Source organism: Empidonax traillii, unplaced genomic scaffold (genome assembly GCF_003031625.1).
Source record: "Empidonax traillii isolate 1590-97213 ecotype Southwest subspecies unplaced genomic scaffold, ASM303162v1 scaffold135:size1941959, whole genome shotgun sequence".
In the NCBI taxonomy this organism is placed as follows: Eukaryota; Metazoa; Chordata; class Aves; order Passeriformes; family Tyrannidae; genus Empidonax; species Empidonax traillii.
The window spans coordinates 1,101,910-1,127,454 of NW_020955328.1; the positions used below are offsets into that span (position 1 = coordinate 1,101,910).

Consider the following 25,545-nt stretch of genomic DNA (forward strand, 5'->3'; position numbering starts at 1 on the left):
TTTTAATACGAGCTCAGTTTGCCGTCTCACTGTCACTGCCGACAGCCAGCTTGAGTGACAGATAAATTAGCACAAATCCTGATGATCTCTGAGCAGAAAGAAACCCTAAAAGCCGTGAATAAGTTCTTGCTTATGAATCTACTTAGCTGATGAAACCAAACCCCTTTTGCTTCCCCAATGCAGGGGTGAAGTGATTAGCAGGGAGTGCTCCACGTCCTGTGGGACTGTTTGGAAATGTTAATTGAGGAGAGGCAGAAACGGGAGGAGAACAAAATGCAACATTTCCATAGCCAGGCAGTCTGCATACAACAGGCAGAATTAAAATCAGCGTGGTGACCTTGAGAAAACAGGCAGCTCCTCGCAGGCAGCCCAAAAATGTGATAGGAAAACAGAGAAACGCTGTCGCTTTCCCTCCCTGGCGTGTTGGTTCCTTCTCCCGGTGGATCGCTGGGAGCAGGCTGGGCGAGTCCTCTCCAACGTGCACGGGGGAGCTTTTGTTTTTCATAGATCTGTGCTTTCTCTTGGTTGGGCTTGATAATAAAGCATTTGGAGCACTTGCAGTGAAGGTGAGGGGGATGTTGCACGAAAGGGGCTGGTTTGTCACCCTGGAGTGAGTCTCCTGGTCAGCTGCCACCTCGCGGGGCCGGGCCCCGCATGCTGCTGAATCCCTTAATTGTACAAGGTCATTGCCATCTGTAAAGCCTCCTGGTGACCTGTTTAAACAGATAACACATCCCCCGTCCCCAAAATCTTGAGATTCAGCAGAAATGTAGGTTACACAGATAATGGTGGTAACGAAGCTTTTACCCCTGAGCGTCCCTTGGCTCTGCTGCGCCGTCTGTCCGTCCTCACATCCCTGCCTGGGGTGCTGGTTTCTGGGTATTTGTTTTGAAGTGTTGGGAGCTGAGGTGGGGATGCTGATCCGAGCTGTAGGTGCTCCTCTGCAGGTGCAGGAACACGTGCTCGAGTGTGTGTCTGACCCAGCCCCGCTCTGGGGAGCAGGAATTGCTCCCAGGGCCCTTTTTGTGAGGCAAAATCTCTTGAGCGACTGTTGCTGGAGGAGGGTTTGTCAGGGGGGTGGAAATGAAAGATTTCTTTAATTAGTTTGATTAATATGCCCTGGTAAGGCGTGATTTTGCTTATTCTGTATGTTTTTGGTATATATAAGCTGAAGTAAGAACATCTGGCACTTTTTTCGTCAGATCCGATAGAATAAGCTGAAAAACAGCTTCTTTCAGAAAACTGCAGGTCGGCACATTTGGGCTATGGGTTTTATCTTTTTAATTTATGGAGTGTTTTCTGGACCAGAAAGGTACCTTCAAGTAGAGTAATAATTCACAGATTGTTCCCCGCTCTGAAACACCTTCCAGTACTAATGGCTTCTTGACTTGTCGGCAGTTCCTGGGAGCAGGAGTGAACAGATCAGTACCTTTAACCCTCCTGAGCCCTCCCGTGAGTGATTCCAAACACCTTCTCAGTTGTGTAGGGAACGGAGCCCTTTGTTGTCCCAGTGAATCCCAGGTCAGATGTGAGGATGGGAACACCGAGCATGGATCCAGGTCTGGGTCTGTGCCTCGCCCTTTGGCCACAGAACCACCTCTCTGTGTTTGCTCTCAGTGGGACCATTGCTGGCCCCAGTGTAAGTAACTGGGGAGTTGTGAGGTTGAGTTCAGCCTCAGCAGTGCCCTGCTGATGGGAGTCTCCCTCCTTCCCATCTCAGGAGTCACACGTGAACACACGTGTTCCACAGCGCACTGGAAATGAGGGCAGGATCCGTAGGGAGAAGCTTGGCAGGAGAATACGCTGAGCTGTGGCAACAAATACTCCCTCGTGAGCTCCCAGGAAGCTCAGATGAGCTAAAATCACTGTAAGGTACTGGAGGGGGCTTGGGTGTTGCCATTTCTGTTTCTGTGAGCTGGGTTCCCTCTGGCTCCCTCTCTGCTCTGGGTGCCAGCCCATCCCAGGAGTGGAGTGCTCGCTTCCCTCGGGAGCAGGGGGACTTGCAGAAGTGTTGGACTTGTTTCCTTGCGGATAAGCAGCCTATTCCCCAGCTCCCAGAGATATCCCACAGGTTTTCTCTTGCCTCTTTGGCATCGTTCTGCTCCGTCCCTGGCAGGGTGGGAGCACAGGGCACTGGCTCCGTACCCAGCCCCGTGTTTTGGGAGGCTTTGGGAGCAGCAGGAGGGTGCTGGGAGGTGGAGGTGGCTGCAAACCTGCCTGGCTGCCCAGGGAAGGAGCAGCTGCAGAGGGAAGATGGGAGCAGCTGTGGGTATGAAATTAGTCATTCTATGAAGAAATGGATTTGATAAATAATAAAACAGTGGTATTAACAACAGATGGTTTCCAGGTCAGATGACTTTGATAAAAGCACCCAACAGCCGTGGGTAATGGTATGAAAAATATGTATCTATATTTATAGATCTATTTATATGAAAAGGCATATAAATAAGTGTGTGTGTGTGTATATAGCTCTGTGTGTACATGCTCACTGTAAACGTACCTGACATTTTATTTCTGGTTTAAAATGACAGTGGAAGTGTCGCTGCTCCCATTCTTCACCGGCTTTGAGACTTGTCAAGAAAACCTGAAATTTGATCAATTCCCCCGAAGCTGGCGCTCCCTCCCCTCCCCTCCTCGGTGTGGGCTCCATTTGTTTTTATATTCATACCTTTTCATTTTGATAACTGTTTTGATTTGGAAAATACTATGCCTTATACAATGTTTCCTTTATGATGATGTAGTGTGCTCTTCTTATCTTTCACCTTAAATCTTTGATAAGAGCATTTTAAAAAATGAAATTGCTACCTGGCACCATTGCACGCTCCTGGCTGCCTGCCAGCAGGGATGGAGCTGCAGGAGGAGACAGGAGAGGGGCTTTGGAGAGCCCTCCCGAGGAGTGCAGGAGCTGGGCTGGGTGGGGGAGGCTGAGGAAGGGTAGAAGGAAAAACACCAGGAGCATCCTCTCCCCTCCACAGCTGGGTCTGCTCCTCACTCAGGGACAGCCTTTGAGTCAGTAGGGACCCCCCAGCCCTGTCACCCCGTGGTGACGTGGGGAACACCACACCTCTGCAGGGTGGGGGTGTTAACAGGGTTTGGTACCAGCCCCATTCCAGTGGTCACTGAACATTTCCCTGTCTTTACTTCCCTGCTGAATTCCTTCTTAATCCAGTGTCTGTCCTCGCTGCCATGCTGGGAGGGAGCCCATGGGGGGAGGCTGGAGGGTGTCTCAGGGCCAACTTGCTTTGTTTTCCCCTTGAAACTGTCACGGTGAACCTCGTGATTGTGATGTTTTTTGTAGTCTGAACAAACATGGCTTGAGTTTCCAGCACGTCCAAGTAATTGAAATGTTTTTGGCTGTTAGTTATGTTGCAGAATGTGATTTATCGGGGGAGGCATCAGCAGTGGGAATATCAGTAAATAGAACTGTCTGACATGGCAGGTCGTTTTTATTTTAATGCAGTAGATTTAATGAACTCTGGTTGGTATAATTCATGGTACTGGCCGAGCGCATCCGTTTCCCCTCGGTAATGACGCTCGTTAGTGCTCCGGCCTTCGTTAGCGGCGTTCCTGCGGCTGCCCCCACGTGCAAGGGCTTGGCCGAGAAATCGTTGCCTTTCGCATTCGATACTGTTAGCAATCAACGTAGCCAGAAACTTCCCCAAGTAGTTCATGCAATATTTTATTATTATTATTATTATTATTATTATTATTATTATTATTATTATTATTATTATTATTATTATTAACTGTCTTGAAGGGTTGCCTGCAGAGCCCCGTTGGGGTGTCCTGGGTGTTGGGGATGTGTTATCGGCCCTTACTGCCTGGACACCTCTCCAGGAGTTTGTGGTGTTGGGCTCAGAGCCCAGAGCAGCCCCCCAAATCTGCTGTCGAGTGATTTAATAGCATTTGTGTCCAGCCTAACCCAATCTATCTCACCTCACTGAGAGGGGGAAAAAAAAATAATCCTGCATCAAAATTACTGCTTTTGGAACTGTCTTGTCTCTTTTGAGTAGGAACTGGAGACGACGAGACAAGCTTCAATGGAAGCGAATAAAGAAACGTTACTTTGTGAACACAATCTTCTGGTACCAGTCACTTCTCAACAGCCATTCAATCAAAATGCTAATGGCAAAGGCAACAAGGGAGCGAGGTTATTGTAATCCTAATTGATAGGCTGCAGGGATGGGGTTTGATAAGTGCTGTTGAAGAGATGTTTTTGAAATATGATTCCCTTTAATTACAATGATACTAATAAAAAATGAACAATTGATTTAATGATAGTTTTCTGGGTAATGGCTTGAAGATTTTTCTTCGAGTTATTTTGGAAGTTGTGTTTTGTTGTGTTTTTTTTTTTTTAAACAGAGAAATTATGAAAATCACCTTAAAAATAAAGCCGTAGTGGCGGGTAGTGACTTTATCTCGACTTGCGTGGCTACTTTGCATCAGAATTAATACTGTCACATCTGAAGCTCTTGAATAAGAAATCCAGTCATTTCTTTATACAATAGACTTTGCTGAAAGCCCGCAGTTGAAGCCACGTTGCATGTAGGAATGCATTTAATATCTAATGCTTATAATAATTAGGATCAATTATGCCAGCAAGGATTTGAAACTACGGTTTGAGGGAGGGGCAGAAGGGGCTAAGGGGTATTCACGGGGGTTTTACAGTGTGTCTGGAACACCAGGTTGGATCATGTTACTGGAGATTATTGACATTCAGGAACAGGAAGCTCCAAACTGAGCCTCCCTTTCGCAGTGCTGAAGTATTTTCCGTGTCCCCTGATGGGTGGGAGGGTTGTGCCGATGCTCTGGGTGCCTGTGTTCCGTGGGGCTGCATCAGCACAGAGCATCCTGCCTCTGGAAATGGGAATACAAAGAGGAAGGGGAGATCTGTCACTAACAGGCAGCCTCTGTCTCAGCTAATTTTTGATGAAGTAATTGATAGCAAAGCAAATAATTATTTTTTGGGGGGTGGCAGGCTGTTTTGCTGTTGTTGGCAGAGGGGGGTGGCGGCTCCTGGGGCAGGGAGGATACTCTCTTCTGCCTTTCAATTTGTCAAGCTCTCTCTCAAAGATCTGCCAGAGAAGAAAGGGTAATTAATAGGCTTGAAGTCATTTCCGATGTGTCAGTATTTCTGCCTTGCTTCCAAGTGATAATGTTCGCTGGCTCGAGGCCTCCGGGGAGCCTTCCATCTTATTAACTTGTCTAGGAGAAACACTGAGTGGGGACAGGTTGGGCCAGTGGGTGACATGAAATAAGGATTTGTGCTGTAGCGAGCTGTAAACACGGGGGCCAGCTGAGTAAAAAGTGGGAAGGAAAAAAAAAAGAAAGAAAAATATATTAAAAAGGCCACTGGTCACAAGTGAGGATGATGGGGGGGATGTGCTTTATTTAGGGCAGCCTGTACTCAGCTTGTAGATCTGGAACTGATGTTGTGCTGTGTCACCAATGGCCAACAGTGCCAAAACCAGGTCCTGGTTCTGTCTGGGTCCCTCTGACCACAGTGCAGGTCCCCCCTGGCCCAGCATGTGCCTTCTGTGTTGGCAAAATAGTTTTGGTTTTTTTGACCCAACTTCCCAGTGCAGCTTCAAGGCCTCGCTCTGCAAAGGGATGTGTGGGAGAAGAGAGGGTTCTCTTCCCTGTGTGCGTGGGATCCCTGCCCCTGGAATCACAGCCCTGTGTCAGCACAGGGTCTGGTATAATTGCTTTCCCCCCCCTAGTCCTTGTGAGATTTGTTAATTGCAATTAGAACCCTTAAAAATAGCCAGGATTTTTAAAGTGGTTTCCCAATTATCTCGCATGATGGAGGAAGGAGGTTGGGTGGGATCTCAGTTTTCCTGCTTGCCCAGTTCAGGGCCCGGCTCCTCGAGGTGTCCCTCATCCAGGGGGGCTGTCTGTGCCTCAGGAGGGGTTCAGAGCCCAGGGCAGGGGCAGAGCTGGCAGTGGGGCAGAGCTGGCAGTGGGGCAGAGCTGGCAGTGGGGCAGAGCTGGCAGTGGGGCAGAGCTGGCAGTGGGGCAGAACTGGCAGTGGGGCAGAGCTGGCAGTGGGGCAGAGCTGGCAGTGGGGCAGAGCTGGCAGTGGGGCAGAGCTGGCAGTGGGGCGCTGCCCCAGCGTGGGTCCTGCAGGACTGCCGGCCCTGCCGAGGTGGGAGATGAACTGGTTGTGGGTGGGGGCTGGTGCTTGGATGTGCTGGGTTCCTGCTTGCCTTTGGTGTGAGTGAAAGCTGAAGACAGCCTGGGAAAGAGGGAGAGAGGGACGAGCTGCTCCTGGGGAGCGTTCCCTTTGGGGTGTTTGGAAGGAGCAAACCTCAGCGTTTTGGGTCACTGGGAAGGAACAGGATGTCTTTCACATATTGACAGGTTTTTATTTCTTCTCTTTCCTTTCCTGGTCTCACTCCTGTTTGTCAAGCTCACTTCTCATTTTCCAGAGATTATGACTAAACACTCTGACAGCCTCTTGGCAAAGTGTGAGGTGGCCACAATGAAGGAAAAACAAGGAGCCACCTCAAAGCTCTTCAGTGATTAAGCCACTTAACTGGCAAATTCTTCTCTTGCACTGTGGAGTGTGTTCCTGCACAATAGCTCTCCCCTTGCAAGCGCTTATTAGGGAGGCACTAGTATAATCTAATTAAAATTTGGTTTAATATTCTGTGAAAATGAAAACTGAATCCTCCCTGCTTGAAAGAATGACCGTGCATGTATTAGTCCTCTACATTTTGTTGTTGTTGTTGGCTTATTCAAATATTAACACTGCCTGCACGCTCAAAATGATGGTTTGTGTCCATTAACAGGGCTTAATTCTCAAATTTAATGATGAGTGATACACAGGAATTGGGTGGAAGCTGCTTGCTGGGTATTTTTTATTATGTTTTTTTGATGCTAATGTTCCTTCCTGGAGGTAAATAAGAGGAGGGGATGCTGGGCAATAAATATTATTACTGTGAAATTAAAATAAAGTCTCATTATTTGAGGATGGAATTTAGTGGCTGAAGGTTTACTCTTCATCAGCAGCTTCATTCTGATTTCTTCCAGCTAATTACCTGCTGATTAGTTGAGGACAGGCATTGCTCACCTTGGCCTTGAGCATCAGGTTATCTCCTGGGCAGTGTGGTGGGGTGGATGAATTTGGTACACGTGAAGAAGGTACTGACCTTCAAAAAACAGGTAACAGCAACTTCCCTGCATTTTCTGGTCAGACATAATTCTTCTCTGGGGGAAAGATTTTTCTGGGAGGAAAAAAATACAGGGTTTGAAGCTGGAATTTATTAAAAAAACCCCACCCAAACCTTTCATTCTTTCACTGAATATGGGAAAATTACCAGAGTGCCAGAAAACCTCCTAATATTATCTGAATGTTTTCCCCTCTTTCCCCACCTGTCTTTCTGAATGTGATTTGAAAGGTGGAAATATCTCTGTTCCTGATCTATTGAAGGTTCTCATCAGTGACCAGCAGAAAGGCTGCTCTGCCTTGTGTCTCGCTTGTGGGCAAAAGATAATTTTATATGAATTTATCTGAAGAGAGGGGGGTGGGAGGTGGGGCCAGCCAGGGGAACGGATCACTGGAAACTTGCCCTGAACAGGGAGCAGAGATGGAAAGATCTGCCCTTAAATGTGTCAGGAAGATTCCCTCAGAGCAGGCTGTGGGGCTCGTGGAGTTTTTGGTGTCAGAGGCGCTTTCCCAAGTCAGGCAGGGCAGGCAGGGCTGGTGTGACCCTTCCCAGCCTCACTGGGCCTTGGCTCGTGGCACGAGGTGGGGTCTGGCTGGCTGGTGGTGGCATCAGCTGGGGTGGATGAATGCTGAAATGATCAAAGCAATCAACAGCTGCTTTGATGGCAGTTCCTCTGTCACGCAGCCCATCAGAGAAGATGATTTTGCTGCTTGCCATGAGCTCGTGCAGCTGCAGGGGTGGCCACTGGACACCTCGGGGCAGGGGCTGCTTTATGTCTGAGTCCTGTGCTGTCTGGCAAAGGATACATCGTGCATCCTAGGATGGGTGGATGGACGGGTGGAGCGTGGTGTCAGGCAGGTGTCAGCCTCACCAGGCTGAGACGACAGTGACATCACGAAGCAGATGAAAACATGAAGTGTTTAGAACCGTCTGTTGGATGTGTCATCTCACAGGAGCTTTGTGTTGCTGCTGATAACGATCAGCAGCGTTATCTGTGCTTCCCCACTCGTGCAGTTCTCACAAACCCATAAACTTTGGGCTGGCTGAGGACCCAGCGTGCCACGTTGGTGATGTCTGGCTCAGGGCTGGGACAGCCTGTGTGGGGTTGGTGGTGGAGGAGCCTGAACCCGCTGCTCTGGGTGATGCTCAGCCCTAGCCATGCTCCACAGCCAGCTAGCCACTGTGGCCAGCAGAAGTCAATAAATACCAGAGAGCATCAGTGTGCTTCAGGAGAGGGATGCTCCACTTCACTTGGCATTTTAATCTCTTCCAGCGCAAGGTTGGAATAAGCACTTTTTTAGCATGTGGTGATTTATTTTGTTAAAAACCAAGGCGTTATTCGTAATTATGCAGTTTTATGAGAGTATCCATAGCAGTATTCTTGCTGTGGTTGGCTGGGGGAGCTGGCATAATATTTAAATAAGAGCCCTGGGGACAGGACACGCTGGCATTCGGCGCAGGACTCAGCCTATTGAACTGGGGTATAATTACCTCTATTCAGCACCACCGCTCCAGTTATCAGCGGGCGTCAGGGGGAAGGCCAGTGCCTTAAAATGACATGGATTGTTAGAGAACATCAAACTTTTTTAATACAGTTAATGATCCTCAGCTATAAATAGCCTGTTCCCGGTGACTGGCAGTAAGGCTTTTGTGCTGTGCCGTGTGGAGCTGCACAGCTCTTGTGGTTTGTTGGGTTTTCTTTTCTCCCTCCATATATTCCATAGGCCTTTCACCCAAATGCTTTGCTAACGGGGTAAATAGATCCTTTCTGGGTCAAGGAGTGAAGGTCTGCCAAGCAAGAATTTGCCTGAGGTCGTGTGTGAGGTTCATGGATGAACAAGGTGGGAGAGTGGCAGCAACATCCTCTGGTCATTTGACTCTCCTTCCCTACCGTGGAGTGGGATGGGGACAGCTCTTCTGGGGCTCCCCCCCTCTCTCATGCCCCTGGACAGTCTTCTAGAAACAGCTAGCCCTGACTTTGAGGGTAAGACAGGCAGCTTTTGTATATGCTGTGCCCCAAAAGTTTTCCTGTTCTCTCTCAGGTTAAATATGACTGTAGGTTTGTGGAGGACAGTTTGGAAATGAGGCTCTTTGAGCTCAGTGGCAACTGCAGCCCAAGAGCTGGAAACAGCAAGGACTTGGTCCAAAGAAGCCCTTGTCCTGGCAGTGCCCTGTTCTGATCCAGTAAATCCCTGAGCAAGTGTAAATCTGCTGAGGGGCATTGTCTGCGTGAAGCCTGGCCGGGGCATTTCTCTGTGCTCAAGCTGCATCACAAGCAGTTCTACTCCCTGGGAGTGCACAGATCCCTGTAGGTTGCTTTACCCTTTACAGAGTGGGATTTGAACCAGCCAAGAAGGCTGAGAGTGGCACTTACAAGCTGGTAGTGTGGCAGACACACTGAGCCGGTCGGTGGATGCAGTGGGTGAGTCTGGGACGGGGCATCAGGCTGAGCTCTGCTGTGGGCTTCGAGTCCTCAGCACTGTTTGAGTATCCCAGCAAAATAATGCCAAAAAACCCCTCAGACCCTGAACCAACTGCCAGACTTCCACTGCAGCGATGAAACAGCCGTTTCCCACTGCCCAGAGCTTGCAGGGAGATTCTGCCACAGCTTTGTTCTCCAGTGCCTGCAGGGACCGTAGGAAAGGTCATCGCGTAAACACGGCAAGTTCTTTGTGTGCTCTGAAAGGGGGGAGGCAAAGGGGATCCTCATGGAATGCCTCCCCCACTCCACCTTCCCGGTTCCAGCCCATCCTCGGGTCAGGAGGTGGGCCAGGCTGGAGCTGCAGGGTTTGGCTGTAGTAGATGCTGTGCTTGCTCCCAGCGAGGGTGAGAATGGAGCTGGGAAGAGCGTGGGGAGGGGGATGCAGCAGGGGGGAGCTGGAGGTCTGGGCTGTGAGAACACCCCGGGGGATGCTCAGGGGGGATAATTAGTTCCCCTTTCCCGGTGCCTGCGGCTCCTGGCGCTTTTGTTTCCGAGGATAAAGATTTCAGCGTTCTCCCCGATGGCTCGAACAAAGGTTGAGCGCGGGGGGAAATCCATAAAACAATGTCACCAAAACACGGGCAGGAGAGGGGAGCTTTAATAAATCTCTGCCGGGCCCGTGCACCTGGGAACGGGGCTGGGATGGATTCGAGCGGGAGGGGGATGCTGGAGAAGGTCACCTCTGAAGGTGGCAGGTGACACAGCAGCGTGGCTGCGCTTCTGGCGGAGCTTTGGCAGGAACCCATCCATCCAGAGGTGTCCGTTCATCCCGTCCTCCAGCATGTGATTCCCTGGCATCCTGGAGCTCAGCAGAGCTGAGGAAGGTGCTTGTGCTTGGGTGGGGCTGGGAGAGCAGTGAACTGCAGGGGAATCATCCCCAGCAGGGAATGACTGGGCTGTAGCTGTCAGAGAAGGTCAGACGACATGGTTAAGGCAGTCAGTGATGACAAAATCACGGGTTTTAGATGGCTCAGCACAGAAAGTCCATCTCTTTCTTTTTTTCCCTCATTTGTCCATGCATGGTCTTGAAAAGTGGCTGCAGAGGAAGGGAAACACATGCTGTACCTGAGGAACATTGGGAAGCACACTTTGGACGTGATACTTTGAATTTTAGATGTGATTATTAGCAAAGGGCTCTGGGTTTTGTGCTTGTTTAAGCCTTGTTTTCCTTCTCCTTTCCCAACAGATCCCTTTTAAGGAGCTGCCTGGCTCTGTGTGGTCCCTATTAAAAGTTTCCTTTCCCAGGGTGATTCTGCTCCTTTGTTGCATCTGGTTCTTGAACACTTTATACTATCAAACAGCAAAACTGCTTTTATTGATGCAGCAGAGAACAATGGGATTTCTCCAACAGTGCTCCCAAAATACGCTCGTGGGGTTTTTTTTTTATTGCTGGCTTCCAACAGTGGAAAAAATGATTAAGATACGTGAGGTTTACTCTGGTCAATGGGAGATTGGTAATATCAACAAATGACTCCGGTAAATGGATTAGCTCCTCTGCTCCAGCGAGGCCCAGGCGATGTGTTCCTGCCCTGCCCGTGCTCTGCCAGCAGACAGACAGCTGAAAAAGCAGAAGCATCCACAGTTTAACAGAGCATGGACGGGGCTGGGCAGCGGTGACAGTGCTGGGCTGGTGCTGGGGCACTGCAGGGTGATGGCAGACGGGTTTCTTCTATCAGAGCTTTCCTGGGAATGCACATCAGAGTGGTTTGAACATTCTGGGGTTTACAGCCGGAGGAAAGCTGGGCTGTCTCAGCACTTGCAGGCATATTTGAGGCTGTACCTCACAGCCCTGGGTGGTGGTGGGAGCTGCAGCATGTTGGCCTCTCAGTGGTGGTGGGAGCTGGTTTCCAGGAATAGCTGAGCAAATGCTTTGCTCTTTACTTGTGCATCCAGAGGAACAACTGGTGCGTGTATCCAAAGCATCTGTCCTAGCCAGGCACTCTCTCTCACAGCAGTATATGTTGTTTGCTTAGGCAAATGCTGACACGGTGCGTGAGCAGCAGGGATGGAGCCCTGGCCAAGGATATTAATAATGTCCAGGAATGTTGTGTGCTGCCTGAAGTTTTAGCCCAGAGGGGTCATACTGCACAGCTCAAAGGGATTAGCTTAACCTGAGGCTAAGCTGCTCATTTTTGCTGGTATTTCCCTTGACCCTTGTCAGTATTTATTTCAATTCCTTGAATAGTTTTTTTGTTGTTTGGTGCCTGATTTGTTATTCCTTTGCATTGAGTCAGAAGGGCAGTGGAGATTCCGTGCTCTCCTTCCCAGCCAGGACTGGCAGCGCTTTGGGATGCAGACAGGGTGGGTATGACATCCAGGGAGGGTTCAGGGCTGTAAGAAAAGGTGTCACCACGTTTTGTGTGCAGCAGCATTTCACCTGGGTGAGGGATGCAGATCCAGCTGGGATAAACAAATGGAAACAGGAGGCTTTTTGCAGTGAGGGTTCCCCCGGGAGGGTGCAGCCTGTAGGATGTGCCCTCGTGTCCTCAGTCACCTGAGCTCTGTGTTGGAGGTTCCAGGTGGAGATGCTGGGGCTGGCTCAGTCTCTCCCTCTCTCCCCAGTTCTCCCCCAGTGCATCACCAGTGTGGAGGGGGGTCTCTGCTGGAGCACAGCCCGGGCTGGGGGCTCTGCCTGGTGACAGCTGCCAGCAGGGTCACCAGAGCCACTTTTGGAGCCCGTGGTGGAGTGTGGCCTTTCACCTGCCCGTTAATGTGAGCTGGTGCTCGTGTGTTAATGAGAGGAAGGACACCTGCAGGCTCCCAGCAAAGTGCCCTTCACTCCGTGTTCCCTCCTCTGCAGTTTCCAGGGAGGGCTCTGGATGTAACCTGTGCTGGCAGCCGGTGCCCGGGGCCGTCTGTGTTTTGGGGAGGTGCTTCCCCACCCCGGTGGGTCTGTGCCCCCCAGCCCTGAGCTGTCACGCTGCTGCTGCAGGAGCCAGGTAGGCAGGAGTCACCTTGAGCAGCCGTTCAGCGGCTCGAAACGTTCCCCCCTGCCAGGTGAGTTCTGGAGACGCGTCATTCCTCCCAGGGCACCTCTGGCAGCTGCTGCTCCCCTGAACTCCTCAGCGGGGGGGCTTGAATTTTGGCAGCACGAACGGGGGGAAGGTTCTGGGCTTGGCTGGTGCCTTGGAGAGGAGCAGTAGTGGCTGTGGCAGGTTTTGGCTTCATTCCTCCCTCGCAGAGCTGCCTCACACTGCTCCTCCACTTGCTGAAATCAAGCAGAAATCCCTGTCTTCCAAGTCCCATTTTGAGTCTGGAGGGACTGGTCGGCTCCAGGGACAAGTTGGGGGTACCAGGCTCGGGAGGCACCAGCTCAGTGGGGCAGGGGTGACCCATGGCCCCATCACCAACCAGGGGACACTGATTGATGGTGCCGTTTCTGGTGACAGAGCCTGAAATTAGACTGGTGCTGACGTGTGGCACAAATGGGCCTGGATGGGGGCAAGCTGGGGGTCTGCCCCTCCCAACCTCCTCACAGGGCACCCACCAATGGCCCATCGCAGGTGGGCACCCATCACCCCCCTCTTTGTCAGAGAAGAGACAACTTTGGGCTCTTTGTTGCAGAGGAGACAACTCTGGGAGAGTTTTTTAATAATCTGTTTCTATAATTGAAGGATTTCAGATTTCTTTTGTAAGAGCAAGCGCCTGCTTAAACATGGAGACAAATACAACCAATAATATGTACTTGAAATTTAATGCAGGCTAATTCATTTTGGCACAGTCCCAGATATGCTGATTAAATGGCCTGTGAAGTGCTACAATATCTTGATAATGTACATTCCACATTTGATTATATAATCAATTATGTTGCACCTAATAACATTTAAAATTAGTGGAAAAGCTGTGAGCAGATTGTATCAGGTGCAGAGTAGGTCTTGGGCAGCTTTAAAGAAACTTCTGCAAGCGTACGCTGCAAAGGAACAGGAGGAGATGGATCTTCAAATGCTGTTCTTCAGGAAACCAGAGACTTGATAAAATGTTTCTGTTAATTTAGGGACTAGAATTAGAATTAAATAAAGTTTCTGCAGCTTCCCTGGTTTGCTGCTGGCAAAGAAACTTAATATTTTCAATCAGGAGATGACCTTGCATGTCGTGTTTCGAACAGCCTAGGTGTTCTTGGCAGTAACTCTGTGGTGGTTTTAGCCACTCTGCTCAGACCCAGAGCTCAGCTCTGGTATCTCCTGCACCCACCAGTGGGAACCAGAGCTCCTCTTCACCAGCCCTTCCCTGCGTGGGGGACCTGAGTGTCCATCCCAGGGATGACCAACTCCTCCACCGTCTGTGACATTTTAACGTGCTGCTGATTTCAGCTGCGGGCCCTCACTGCTCACACGCTGACTCTGGGCTGCTGGTTGCCCACATGGGTGGCTGGTGGTGATCAGTGTGGTGGGGAGCCCCGGGAGCAGCCAGGATCGTTTGGCAAATGATTGTCATTCCTTTCTGGGAGAGTTAGTGATTTCTGGGTGACTGGCGATGGCAGGTTAGGGGGAATTTGGCCTGGATTTTATGGCCCTCTAGTAGGAGAGGGTTGATGGGAAACAAATGTGTTATGGCCCCAGACAAGCTGTTGCTCCATTTTTTGTTCTGTTTAAAGCAGCACTATCAACCAGTTGGAATATAGGCTTGGAGTATCGCGGGGAGTAATCTAATTAGTATGAAGTCAATTCACTAGTTCCTTTTGTATCTCGTGATTAAATAAGTGGGAAAATGGCTTGAAAATTAGGTGCTAGAACAACCCAATTACATTTCTGTAGCTTTTTGTATTCAATTTCATAAACAATTTTGCTCTTCGCTGGTTAATCAGTGAATGCCTTTTTCCAGTTTGAAAAGCACTTTTGAAATTATAATGCAATTAAATTGCGTGTGGATGTTCTGGCATAGCGAGCGTGAGGGCTGGGGGTCTGGCAGCCAGCCACGCTCTACCTTGACAGTAATGAGTTCCTGAGCTGGCAGCTTGCTGGTGTCATTCATAATACTGTCCAGGCTGGGATGCCGAGAGACGCGGCCACCTCCGCTCCTTCCCGGCCGGGGTGGGAGTGCTGGATCCTCTCCCCTCCTGTGACCAGGGCTGGATCCTCAGCAGACCCAGTGCCTCGGCAGTGGCTCAGTGAGCAGATCAGATGTGCCAGCACCCAGTGGAATTTTTCACAAAGTCGTGGAGCAGCTGTGTGTGTGCTTTGGGCTTTTTTTCCCCCCTTTTTTTGCTCTTCCTTATATGAGCCTCTGCAGGGCTGGAGGTGGGCAAAGGAGGTGGGGGTTTGTTTTCCTGAGGGGGCATGAATGGGGCAAGTAGGAAAGCATCTCAGTGTCTTGTCATCATAGTCACAGAATGTGTTGGAAGACCTTAAAAAGTTCATTTTTTTCTGACAGCCCACTGTGAGCAGGGACACCTTCCACTACACCAGGTTGTTCCAAACCCTGTCCAACCTGGCTTTGAACACTTCCAGGGCTGGAGCAAGGCCATCCTATGTCCTTCTCCAAGTCAGCAGCAGATCTATCTGCCCTTGGCTCGCTGCATCCTCACTCCCTGGCAGCTCCTGGGGGATGTGATGTGTCCCAGCAGTGTCCCCTCACCAGGCAGGTTGTCCCCAGTGGAGCTCACTGTACACTCCCGTGTGGACTCTGAAGCTGCTGTTTTTCCCACCAGCCCCAAAGTCCTCGAGGGTGTTGTTTAAGCCCCTTTCTTCACAGCCAGAGTGGTCTGTGCACTCACGTGCAGTGCCAAGGGACATCCCGTGGGATGCCAGCAGCAAACGGCTTCCAGGAACCCCAGCTCTGTGAAGCCTCCAGGCCTGGGGGCCACTTCTGGTGTGCTCCTGCCAGGCTGTGGCCTGTCTCCAGGGCTGTTTAAGGTCAGAGTTTTTAAATGCTTGTTTTTTGTGGGGTATTTGTCTTGTGTCCAGTGTGCTTGTGGTGAGTGGGAGCTAAATTCAGCCTCCTGGGGAAAGGTGACCAAGCCTGCGTGATCCCGGGATTTATGGCCAAGCAGCACCAGGGGAGAGGCAGAAGGCTGTGTTAGGAGAAAAAGAAATAATGTTAGAAATAATGACTTGCTTGGCAGGTTTTAACAAGTTCAGTAATGGTATTAGGTGCCCTTGGCTCAAGATAGTAACCTCCTCTTAAATGATCATTACCTGGCTAATAAAGAGCTCGGAGCGGGTCATTACAGCTTAATTTAGACGTAGCATCCTGTTTGGTTTGGGCAGCATGGCCATCTCTCAAGTTGTTGAATCTGTTGCCTTAGTACACTGGTTGGGATTTGGGTTTGCTCGGGTTTTCCTCTCCCAGCAGCTGAATGGGAATCTGAGGGTCCACGTGGTCGGACAGTCCTGAGGCTTTGGGGCTGTGGATGGGCAGCTCTGCCTCCAGCTCCTGATTTCATGAGTGTTGGTTCAGGGAAAGGCAGGAAGAGGTGATGGGAATGGCTGACCCCCCTCGGGAAAGCCCTTGACCGTGTTTTTAATTTCCCATTGTTTTTTACCAGTGGGATTCAGCCATCCCAGGGCAGGTGTTCCTTCCCACTGTCACCCCTGGGGAGCAGAGCTGCTCTCAGCCATGAGTGACCAGAGGCAGGCAGGAAGGTGTGCAGGAATGGGGGTCCAGCTTCGTGCCCCCCACACCACCCCAGCCTCTGCTTACTCTGCTTCCCTCACCCCATTAGCAGCAAGTTCCAAATGCACGTAATTACAATAACCAACTGCCACCCCGTTATTACTATTTTGAAGACGTCTCTTTGATAAGCCCATCTTTTCAGCCAATTTCCTATTTCTCCTGAAAGCAAAGCATCTTCCCTCCCGGTTTTGTAAATCTGTTGTTAAAAGGGAGAAAAGGAAATGGAAAAAAGGATCCTCCCCCCCTCCAAACCCCGACACCAGGCTGGGTTCTGTGCCGCCTTTGTCAGCCCTGGATGGAATTATGCATCATGAATAAAAACTGCTGTCAACATGCATTGGGTTCGAAACATTAGAGCATATGGTATGTGATTATCTGTATTGTCAAATGCAATAAAGTGAATTTGGATATAATAAAAAATGTAATATTTCAGAAATTTGGTAATAAACTGTGGAAGAATTGACAGGCAGAGAGTATTTGACGCCTGTAGGCAAACAGATAAAGATGGCAGGCCGTGGTGCTCGGCGGGCAGCAGTGCCGTGGTGCATCATTAGGAGCTTGCTTTTCTGAGGAGAGCCTGGGCTGGCTGGCACGTGGGGTGGGGGCCTTTGTCCCTGCGTGGCTGCCAAAATGTGCCTGCTCCTGGCCACTCACCACTGCTCCACTTGTCCTTGTCCTTTGCCGTGTGGCCTCAGCCAGGGTAGGGCACTGGGGTCCCCCGCTGGTTCTTCACGGGCAGTTCTGCCCCTTTTGGGAGCAGGAGAGGTGGTGAGGGGTGTGGGGGCGGTGGTGGCAGTTCCCTTGGCTTGTGGCAGGGTGAGGGGGGTGGCAGGGCGTGTTTTAGGGTGGGAATCAGTGCTTGGGTTTGGCACCAGTTCCGTTTGCTGCAGGTCTCACTAATGATTAGACACAAGCACGAGGCTCCCATTCTGGTGGGTTGATTGATTGGATTACACAAGCATTGGGGGTTTCTGCTTTGAGAGCAATAAGAAACCTGTAGGATTGTGCCACGCTTCTCTCACCCAGCAGCACTCCCAGCATTTCTGTACCCCCAACCCACTTATGGAGCTGGGAAGTGCATCTGAACTGCAGGGAGCAGTGAAAGGCTGGGAGGAGCAGGGTGGGTCTGCTCCCAAATACCAAGGAAAAAGCAAACACTGCCTGAGATAACTTTCTCCTGCAGTCTCTCACATTTCAGCCCGATGCTTTAATTCCCGAGCTGCTGACAAATCTGCACCCGTTGAGACATGATGTCTCCAACGGAGAAAAGCTGAGTTGGGAACAAACTTAGGGGCCTCCTGTGTGGAAAATTCCAATGGAAAAGTGCAGATGTAAGAGTATCACACGTACCTGCAATTTTTCTTAGGTCACCGCTAATGCTTCTAAATGATCTGTGAACGCATTAATGGTTTCTGTTAATTAACAATATGATAAAACTGGCATTTAGTAAGCTCTGCGTAGTGTGCGTCTCAGTCATTATGTACTCAATGCTTTGGTTTGATTTCAGAACGTTAATAGAATAAAATTTTAATGAAGATTTGTTGTTATGAAAGATTTATTAGCAGCAGTTCAGGTGCTGCTGGCAGGAGCACGGTCCGTGACGCGCAGCGGGTTCCCCAGGGGTCCCCGGGTGCTCCCTGACGCTGAGGGGGGCTTTGCCTGGGACCCACGTCCTGGTCCCAGTTGGCAACCCCTGAACCTGGAAAACTTGGGTCGGAATGGCTCTTCTGAGAGGGGGGACAAGTCTCTGTCCCCTTCATCCTCGCACCAGGGAACATCCAGTTTGGATGGATTTGCAGGGACAGTCTGCCACGTGGTGCAGTGGCTGCTCCTCCTGAGGTGCCTTTTTCTCTTCCTGAGCCATTCTCTCTTTGCAAATGCCACAGAGCCGTGGGAGGACGGAGCGAGGAGCCTGAGCCTTGCAGCTTTCCCGAACAAAAGCAAAGGAGTCTCTTGCTGGTGCCCTTTATCCAGCTGCGCGCTGACCTCAGCGCTCCGCTCGCCCGCCGCGCTGGGAGGGGAACGCCTGCGCCTCGCAGGAGGCTGCTCTGAGGCTGATTTGTCTGACTTGTCTGCTGATTTAATTTTGAGAATTTACTCTCGTGTCGTGGAGAATATATTGGCACTTTAAGCAGCTGCCTGTGTCTGCCAGGAGAACCTGAGTGTGTTCTGGACCCGGCCCAAGGTGCACGTGAGCACCCGATGGATGTGCGGGCGGGTCATGTCTTGGTGAGCGTCAGTCAGAGCAGCACGGCTGGAGAGCGCACACTACAGTGAAATGAGGATGATATTTTCCATCCTAGACCATAGGTTTTAACCTTTTCCTTCCTCTTTTGTCCCTTGGTGCGTCCCTCTCCCGGTCTGGTTATCACAAGGATGAGGTGATCTTGTTCTTGGAGCAGGTGGTTCCTTCAGGTGGTCGTTGCTCTTCCCTCCCTGGAGGATAGGAGGTAAAATCTGAGACGTGTGTCTCAGACTAGGGCTGTGGTGAGTATGGAGAGAGTTACTTTGGAAACTGAAACCTCTCCTTCCTTGTGTTTGCAGCACAGGAAATTGGAATAACAGGAAATAACAGGTTAGAACTGACAGCTTTCGTCCTAGACAGCTTTTGGCTCTAACAAGCTGAGTTGCAGTACTTCAGATGAAAACTCAGAGAAAAGGACTAGGAAGTGAGGGAGAAGAAACGTGAGATGTGGACCACAGGGAATATTTAAGCGGCTTTTCCAAAGACACAAGCTGAGAAGGTGGCAAAGTCAGGGCTGAGGTTTTAAGTCCTGTTGGGGTCTGACGCTGATGAATGAATGGCTTTTCCCTGAGGCAGGGTTAAACACCCAGGTCCTCGTTCCCAGGCTCTGGGGGCAGTGTCTTGTGTTACCTTTGCAGACAGCAAGAAGTTAGAAACATCCACGGTTCAGAGTCTGGGTAATTAAAATGTCCTGTCCCTTTTGCTCGGTTTGTTCTGTTTGTCTGTAAAGACAAGATTCGTCAAGTGTTTGCAGGACTTGGTTTCACATCCCCCCTCTCTACCCCCCCTGCAGGTTTATCATTATTATTATTATTATTTTTATAAGGCAGCTTGGCAGGCTGGGAGCTTACTAAGGAACTTTTTCCCTTCTGATTACAAGGGATGTGTGAATAAAGTAGAATGGTATTGATTCACACCAATCTATGCATCGACTGTGTGGGAGCCACTTGCAATTCCCAGCAGCACCGGAAAGCTTTGCAACAGGGAGAAATATGACCAGGCAAGTTGAGAAAATAAATTAAACTAGTGTCAACTTTTCTTGTTTCTTCCCTCATTATTAATGGATGGAATGGGGCTCGTTTATCAAGAAGAGGAAAAATTAATTGACATGGGCTTTAATGTTATTATGCCTGGCTTGTCTGGTCACATTTCTTCATTTTTAATTTTTTTTTTTTTTTTTTTACTTTTTGAAAGGCGTTTTATTACCGTTCACAGGACCAGCTGCCAAAACTATGGGTATAAACAAGAAAGCAGGTGCATAAATAATACCACAGCAGGACCGGACCTTTCTGTGTTTCAGGGCTTAAGGAACTGAAGTGTGGGGAGCGGAGCAGACGGGTCAGGTACGAGCCCTGACACGAAGGGGGAGCACAGCCTGAACTGATGTTTCCTCATTGCCATGCTGATGCTGCAGCGGGTGTCAGGATGGATGTTCCCGCCTGTCAGCACCGCCGGGGCTCGGGCAGCTCCGGCGCTGGGCCCGGTGGGATCGTGGACCCTGCAGACCCCCAGCTGCGCTCACGCCGTGTGTGCAGGGGGACTCATCCTGTGACTCGGGGTTGTTGTTGCTGAGCAGCAGGAGTGAGGTCTGAGCAGAGCTGGATCGATGTGATGTGGGCCGTGTAAATCTCCTCCTTTCTCCTCTCCATGCTCGTCTCCTGTTCTTGGGCGTTGCTGTGCGGGACAAAAGAGCCGCAGTGATCCCCCGGTGATCCCCTGGGGATCCCCAGCTTCCCAGCATCTGTTCCTGAGCTCTCTGGTGCTCTGGCTGCTCTAAGTGCAGGACGAGGCTGTCCCAGCTGCAGAGGCTCCCCAGCCTCGCTGGCAGTGTGGGCACAGCTCGGGCAGAGGGAATGCAGCTGATGAGATGAAGTGACTCGCTCCACACCATCAGGTGACCCCCAGACAGCCTGGCTGTGCCTGCTGCTGGTGAAGGTGGGTTTGACTCAGGAACCATCTGTGAGGTGGTGATGGCAGCAGTGGCACCTGTGGCACTGCCCCGGCTGTGTGGGAGTGGGCACCCCACTGTGGCAGGGTCCTGCTCTGCCTGTCGGAGCCCTGCGGGTCTCACCCCGTATTAGCCTGGCTTTCCCCTCCCTGGCTGGGATGCAATCCCCTTGTTTTCCTCCTTTCCCTGCACACATGGGCTCAGGGAGCGAGCCCTTTGCCCGGGTAAGCTGCTTTCGCGTAGCGCTGCTGACGAGTGACGTCCTCGGCGCGTGCAGCCGCAGCTGCCACACGGAGCACTGTGCAGGGCTGTGGGAACGGCCCTGCCAGCAGGGACAGGAGGTGGCTCTCGTGGCAGTGGTGTCGTCATCTCGGCTGGATTTTATACCGAGGTTGACGTAAAACCGCTCGAGTGATGGCAGAAGCGTGAAATGTAGTTGAGTGTGTAAAAAACCCAAAATACACCCCATGGGAGCGCTGACATTTGATATCTGCAGTCTGGCTTCTTAAATGTGCTTATGGCTTCTGCCTGTTCTTTTACAGTGTTTTAATATTTTTATTTTTTCCAGTCACCCTCTCTGACCACAGTTGCTCTTATTGCCGGAGTGCCATGGCAGGATGTGCTGGGCTGAGCTCTGTGGAGCTGCCTGCCCACGTCCAGCCCTTCCTTGGACACCTCCAGGGTGGTGACTCCACCACCTCCCTGGGCAGCCCCTGCCAGTGCCCTTTCCGTGAAGAAATTCTTCCTGAATTATTCTTTTTGGTATCACTGGGGTGTGTTGGAGGATGTCCCCTGCACCATGGGATGTCAGGTGTCTGGGCTGGCATCATTTTGGGGCCTGTTGGTGCACATTAACCAGCAGATGAATGGAGTGGAATGATTCCTTTTTCCCATTGGATGCCAAAGGAGGGTTTTTCACCTGAAGGTCATGGATACATGTCTCAGCTTCCTTTTATGCTGGCACTTGTCTTGGAGTCTCTTGTTTGGGGGCATCTGTTTGCCTCTTACTTTATTTTTTTTTTCCCTCTTCTTTGTCTTTTCTTTTACAGAAAAGATTATTCAAATGAATATTCAGTTTTATTCATTTGAATAAAAAACCCAACCGTTTGACTCTGTTAAATGCTTATCTCTTAAATAGAGCTTGTTAGCTTCCAATAATAGCTTCATTCAGAAGGATGCAGTATAATTTCATTTTAAAACGTGTGCTCCTTGACAACCGGAATCCTATTTCTGTCACCGTTTTCAACAGCTGCCTTTGTTTTGGGTTAATCTTTTTCATACACTTTCTGAGAACGATTTTTTTTGTTGACTCTTAGTCCCTCTCAGAAGAAATAATTGTCTATTTAGTCCAGGAAGGGTTCTGAGAGTTTTGGTAATTTAAAAATGAGCGTGCATTCATTATGGGAACTAATAAGTCATGTGTGCAGGGGGATCTTTGTGTGGGTGCAGTTATTAAAAGTTGGAATCTGATATCCATAAAGTGAAACAGGAAAAGATTCACGGAATGGGTTGGATTGGAAGGGACCTTAAAGTCCATCCATTCCCAGCCCCGTCCAACCTGGCCTTGGACACTTCCAGGGATGGGGCAGCCACAGCTTCTCTGCCCAACCTGTGCCAGGGCCGAGGTCTCCCTCAAAAGACCTGTTACTCATCACTTTTATTAAGTTTTAGTTCTGAGTTGTGTGATCTCTTGGGGGTTGTTGGAAGTGCTGTGGGATTGAAGTGCCTGTTCACCTGCAGATGGAAATCCTGTGATTGTCCCCAGTAAGTTAGAGGTGTAGGGAATCACAGATAAGATGTTGTGAGCCCTGTGCAGGCACGGGGCCTGACCCTGTGAACCCCTGCCCATCCAGAGAGGATGGCAAGGGAGGTGGTGGTTGGTTTTTTCACATTTCCAGTCTAACCAAGTGCCACAGATCTTTTTAGAAACCTGCGAATGCCTGCTGACACCTACAGATTGTTTTTTTTGTTGTTATAAACTGGAAATGCAGGGAGCTGGCTGGCCATGTGGTTTAATGAGACAAATGATTTTTTGACAGACCTGTCTTTAAGGCATATGGAGTGGGAAGAGAATGGGAAACTCGTTTCTGAGTCCAGGCGTGTAATGACTGCAGTGGATTTCCTTGCAGTGTTTGGCATATTAGGGCTAATCTCCTAAATTCCCCCTGCCCTCCACCCTGGCACGAGACCCCACACAAGTTGTGGGAGAAATCCTCAACTGCAGCCCTCGCTAATGACTTACTAATGACGAAGATGCTGCTGGTGCTCAGACAATTAATGACTTGGAGCCCTGGCCTGGCCATCTCCTGGCACCAGGCAGTCGGTCCCCGGCCACGTGTGGCTCCCAGCTCCGGGAACTGCTCCGGGAATCTCCCGGTGCAGCCTGCACCAGCATTCCTGGGATGCCAGGTTCAGGCACTTAACCACAAACATTTTAGTTCTAACTACGGGTCTGTTTAAGGTGGATTTAAATGGAGTAATTTAGAAGGCAAATGAAAGACTTGAGTTATGTAAAAAAATTCAGGCTGCTGCCTGCTCTAAGTGCAAAGCAAAGCAGTGTTCTGAGCCTGGCGTGCTGTCAGGTGATGTGTTATGCCTTGGAGAAGAGCTAGAAGCGATTCCTGGTGGGTTTCCCCCCAGTGAGAGGGTCTGAAGAGGGATGGGAGCATTCCCCATTGCTGCACATACTATGCACTCCTGCAGGAGCCATCCAGGAGCTGCTCAGACCTCACCCTGAAACGCTTCCCAGTGCTCAGTGCTGTAGCCTGCAAAGTGTCTGCTGCACCTGGAGGTTGCAGGAAACCTCTGTGCATTTTTAACACTTTCTACTGTGCCCCACTGAAGCAAATTCAGTGTGTGTTTAGCAGGATGCAGTTTTCAGTGCAGTTTGGGGGAGTGGAGTTCATCCTGTTATTCCATTTTTGAGATCTCATTAGCTTAATTTGTGTCGGTGTTGACTCATCAAGCCTCACGTAGCTCATGAGCATGGAGGTTTGTTCATTAGCTTGCTTTTTTTTTTCTCTGAAGGAAGGAGCAGGGAGCAGGACAGTGTGGAGCTGTGGTGGGCTGCCAGATTCCATCAGAGCAGCCCCAGCAGAGCACAGTGAACAGCTACAGGCAGGCAGCAGGCATCAAACAGCCTCAATCAGCCCCGACCCGTGGCTCTTTGAAGCACCAGCGGAGAAGAGAGGAACGATTAGATCAGAGGCCTTAAACGTAATGGGTTCCTGGAGGCCTCAGGATGTCCTGATGAGGTATTAGAGGAAGTAATTCAGGAAGAAAGGGACAAATAACCACCTCCGGAGCTGGGCTGACCCGCAGGGACGGGCGCTGTGTCGGAGCACGTGGAAACAAAGTGCTGCTGTGTGTTTGGGAAGCACCAGGGTTTTTTTTTTTCTACCAGGGGTAAATGAGGAATCATCTTCTGTCTTCCCGGATTTTTATGGTTTTTGGGTCGTGTAATGAGTCAGCTCTAATGGAGAAGTCCCGTGGAATTAAACAAGAGATGAAATCAATATGGTTCCATGGAAATATAATTGGGTTTTGTGGAGATTGCTCTTAAAAACCTATAAGGTGTAAAAGAAAATACGGCCTTATTGTAGTTTCTGAGCCATCATGTAACTGGAGTGTAACTATCCATTAAATTCTGCAGGATGGATCAAAAAATCCATAAGGAGGTTTTAATTCTCCATTAAATCCTATGGAAGAGCTGGAACAGAACAGTATTAATTTTCCCTGAGACAATGCTTCTTCCCTCCATTAGTCTGCAATAAGCTCAGGAACAGCTCCATAGGCAGCAGGTGTAGTCACACGTGCGTGTTGTTATGGAAGTTTTCCAAAGTCCCAATGGCTAAATAAAGCTTTATTAAAACGAAATTGTTAAGCTTAACTAACGTTTTCCTTCCCTCTTCCCCTTTTTGTGTCTTTATTAAATAGGATTTGGCTTCGTAACTTTTGAAAATGAAGACGTGGTGGAAAAAGTGTGTGAAATTCACTTCCACGAAATCAATAATAAAATGGTAAGTTGATGGTGCGAGTTCTCGCCTCGGCTCACAGACGTGAGCTGTGCCTGGGGGGTGGGTGGTGGCCCTCCGGGAGGTTGGTGGGGTGCTGGGCACGCTGTGTGTGGTAGAGGGGTGCTGGAAGAACAAAGGACTGAGGATGGTGGGAGTTGTTGACCTGCTCAGCTTCTCAAGCAGCCCTGGAGAAGCCTCCCTGCTCCTCCTCCTCCTCCTCCTCCTCCTCCTCCTGCCCACACGGTTGGAGCCGTGGCAGCTGCTGAGCGATGGCATTAGGGGGGTTTGGGAGGGAAGTGCCCTGGGGTGGCTGTGACAGCCCATGTGCTCCCAGAAGTGCTGTTCTGGCTGAGCTCCCGGCTCTGATCCTGCTCTGACGTGGCTGCTGGAGCGTGTCCCGGCTCTCTGCCGTGGAGCCCCAATCCCTTCACACCCAGACCTGACCCAGGAGCCAGACCTGGGGGAAGTTCCTCCTCAGTGACAGGCAGGTCCCAGGTTGTGGGTTGCCCTGTCAGTAAAGCCACTGAGCCAGATGAAAAGGGGCATTTGTATTTCAATTGCTGCAGTAACTTTGATATTTTCAGCTAAAATATTCTTTTTCCCTTTGTCAAAACATCCTTTGCTTCTCAAATGTGTATTCAGATATGCATTGTATATTGGTCTGATATGTGTTCACAGACTTTAAATTCAATAATAGAGCTTTTAGTGTGGATAAGATCAAAGCAATCTCCTTGGCATATGCTGGAGGCCTGATTCAATATTTGACTTGCTAATTTTTCCCAGGGCACTGAAATAATATTCCTCATATTGTTCCTCACTGCAATATGCATCTGAAATAAAAGCGAGGGTCCCCTTGGCCAGCTGTGGGGTAGGATGGTGGGGCAGGTCTGGGGCAGTGCTCCTGGTCCTGTGGGAAGCCTCTTGCTTTGCTTCAGGTGGGTGCTGTGGGCTTTGCCTCTGCCCTGGTCGAGCATCTTGCTGCCCATGAGCCCCTCCTGCCCTGGGGACTCCTGCCTGCCCCAACTGCTCCTCACCTCAGCTACCTGTGGGATGAGGGAAGGCTCGTTCCTCTC

General features: G+C 50.2%; 1 protein-coding gene across 12 annotated transcripts in view; it reads left to right on the top strand.

Moving 5' to 3' along the window:
* The window catches only part of MSI2 (musashi RNA binding protein 2), a 219,493-nt gene that overhangs the window by 140,405 nt on the left and 53,543 nt on the right, over positions 1-25,545 (top strand). For all 12 annotated transcript variants that reach the window (XR_003571231.1, XR_003571233.1, XR_003571234.1 and 9 more), the window contains exon 8: positions 24,393-24,475. Coding sequence is in view for 8 of the 12 variants with exons in the window: in XM_027883871.1 (XP_027739672.1) it covers positions 24,393-24,475 (83 nt within the window). In the remaining 4 variants the exon portion in view is untranslated. The remainder of the gene's footprint in view (positions 1-24,392; positions 24,476-25,545) is intronic.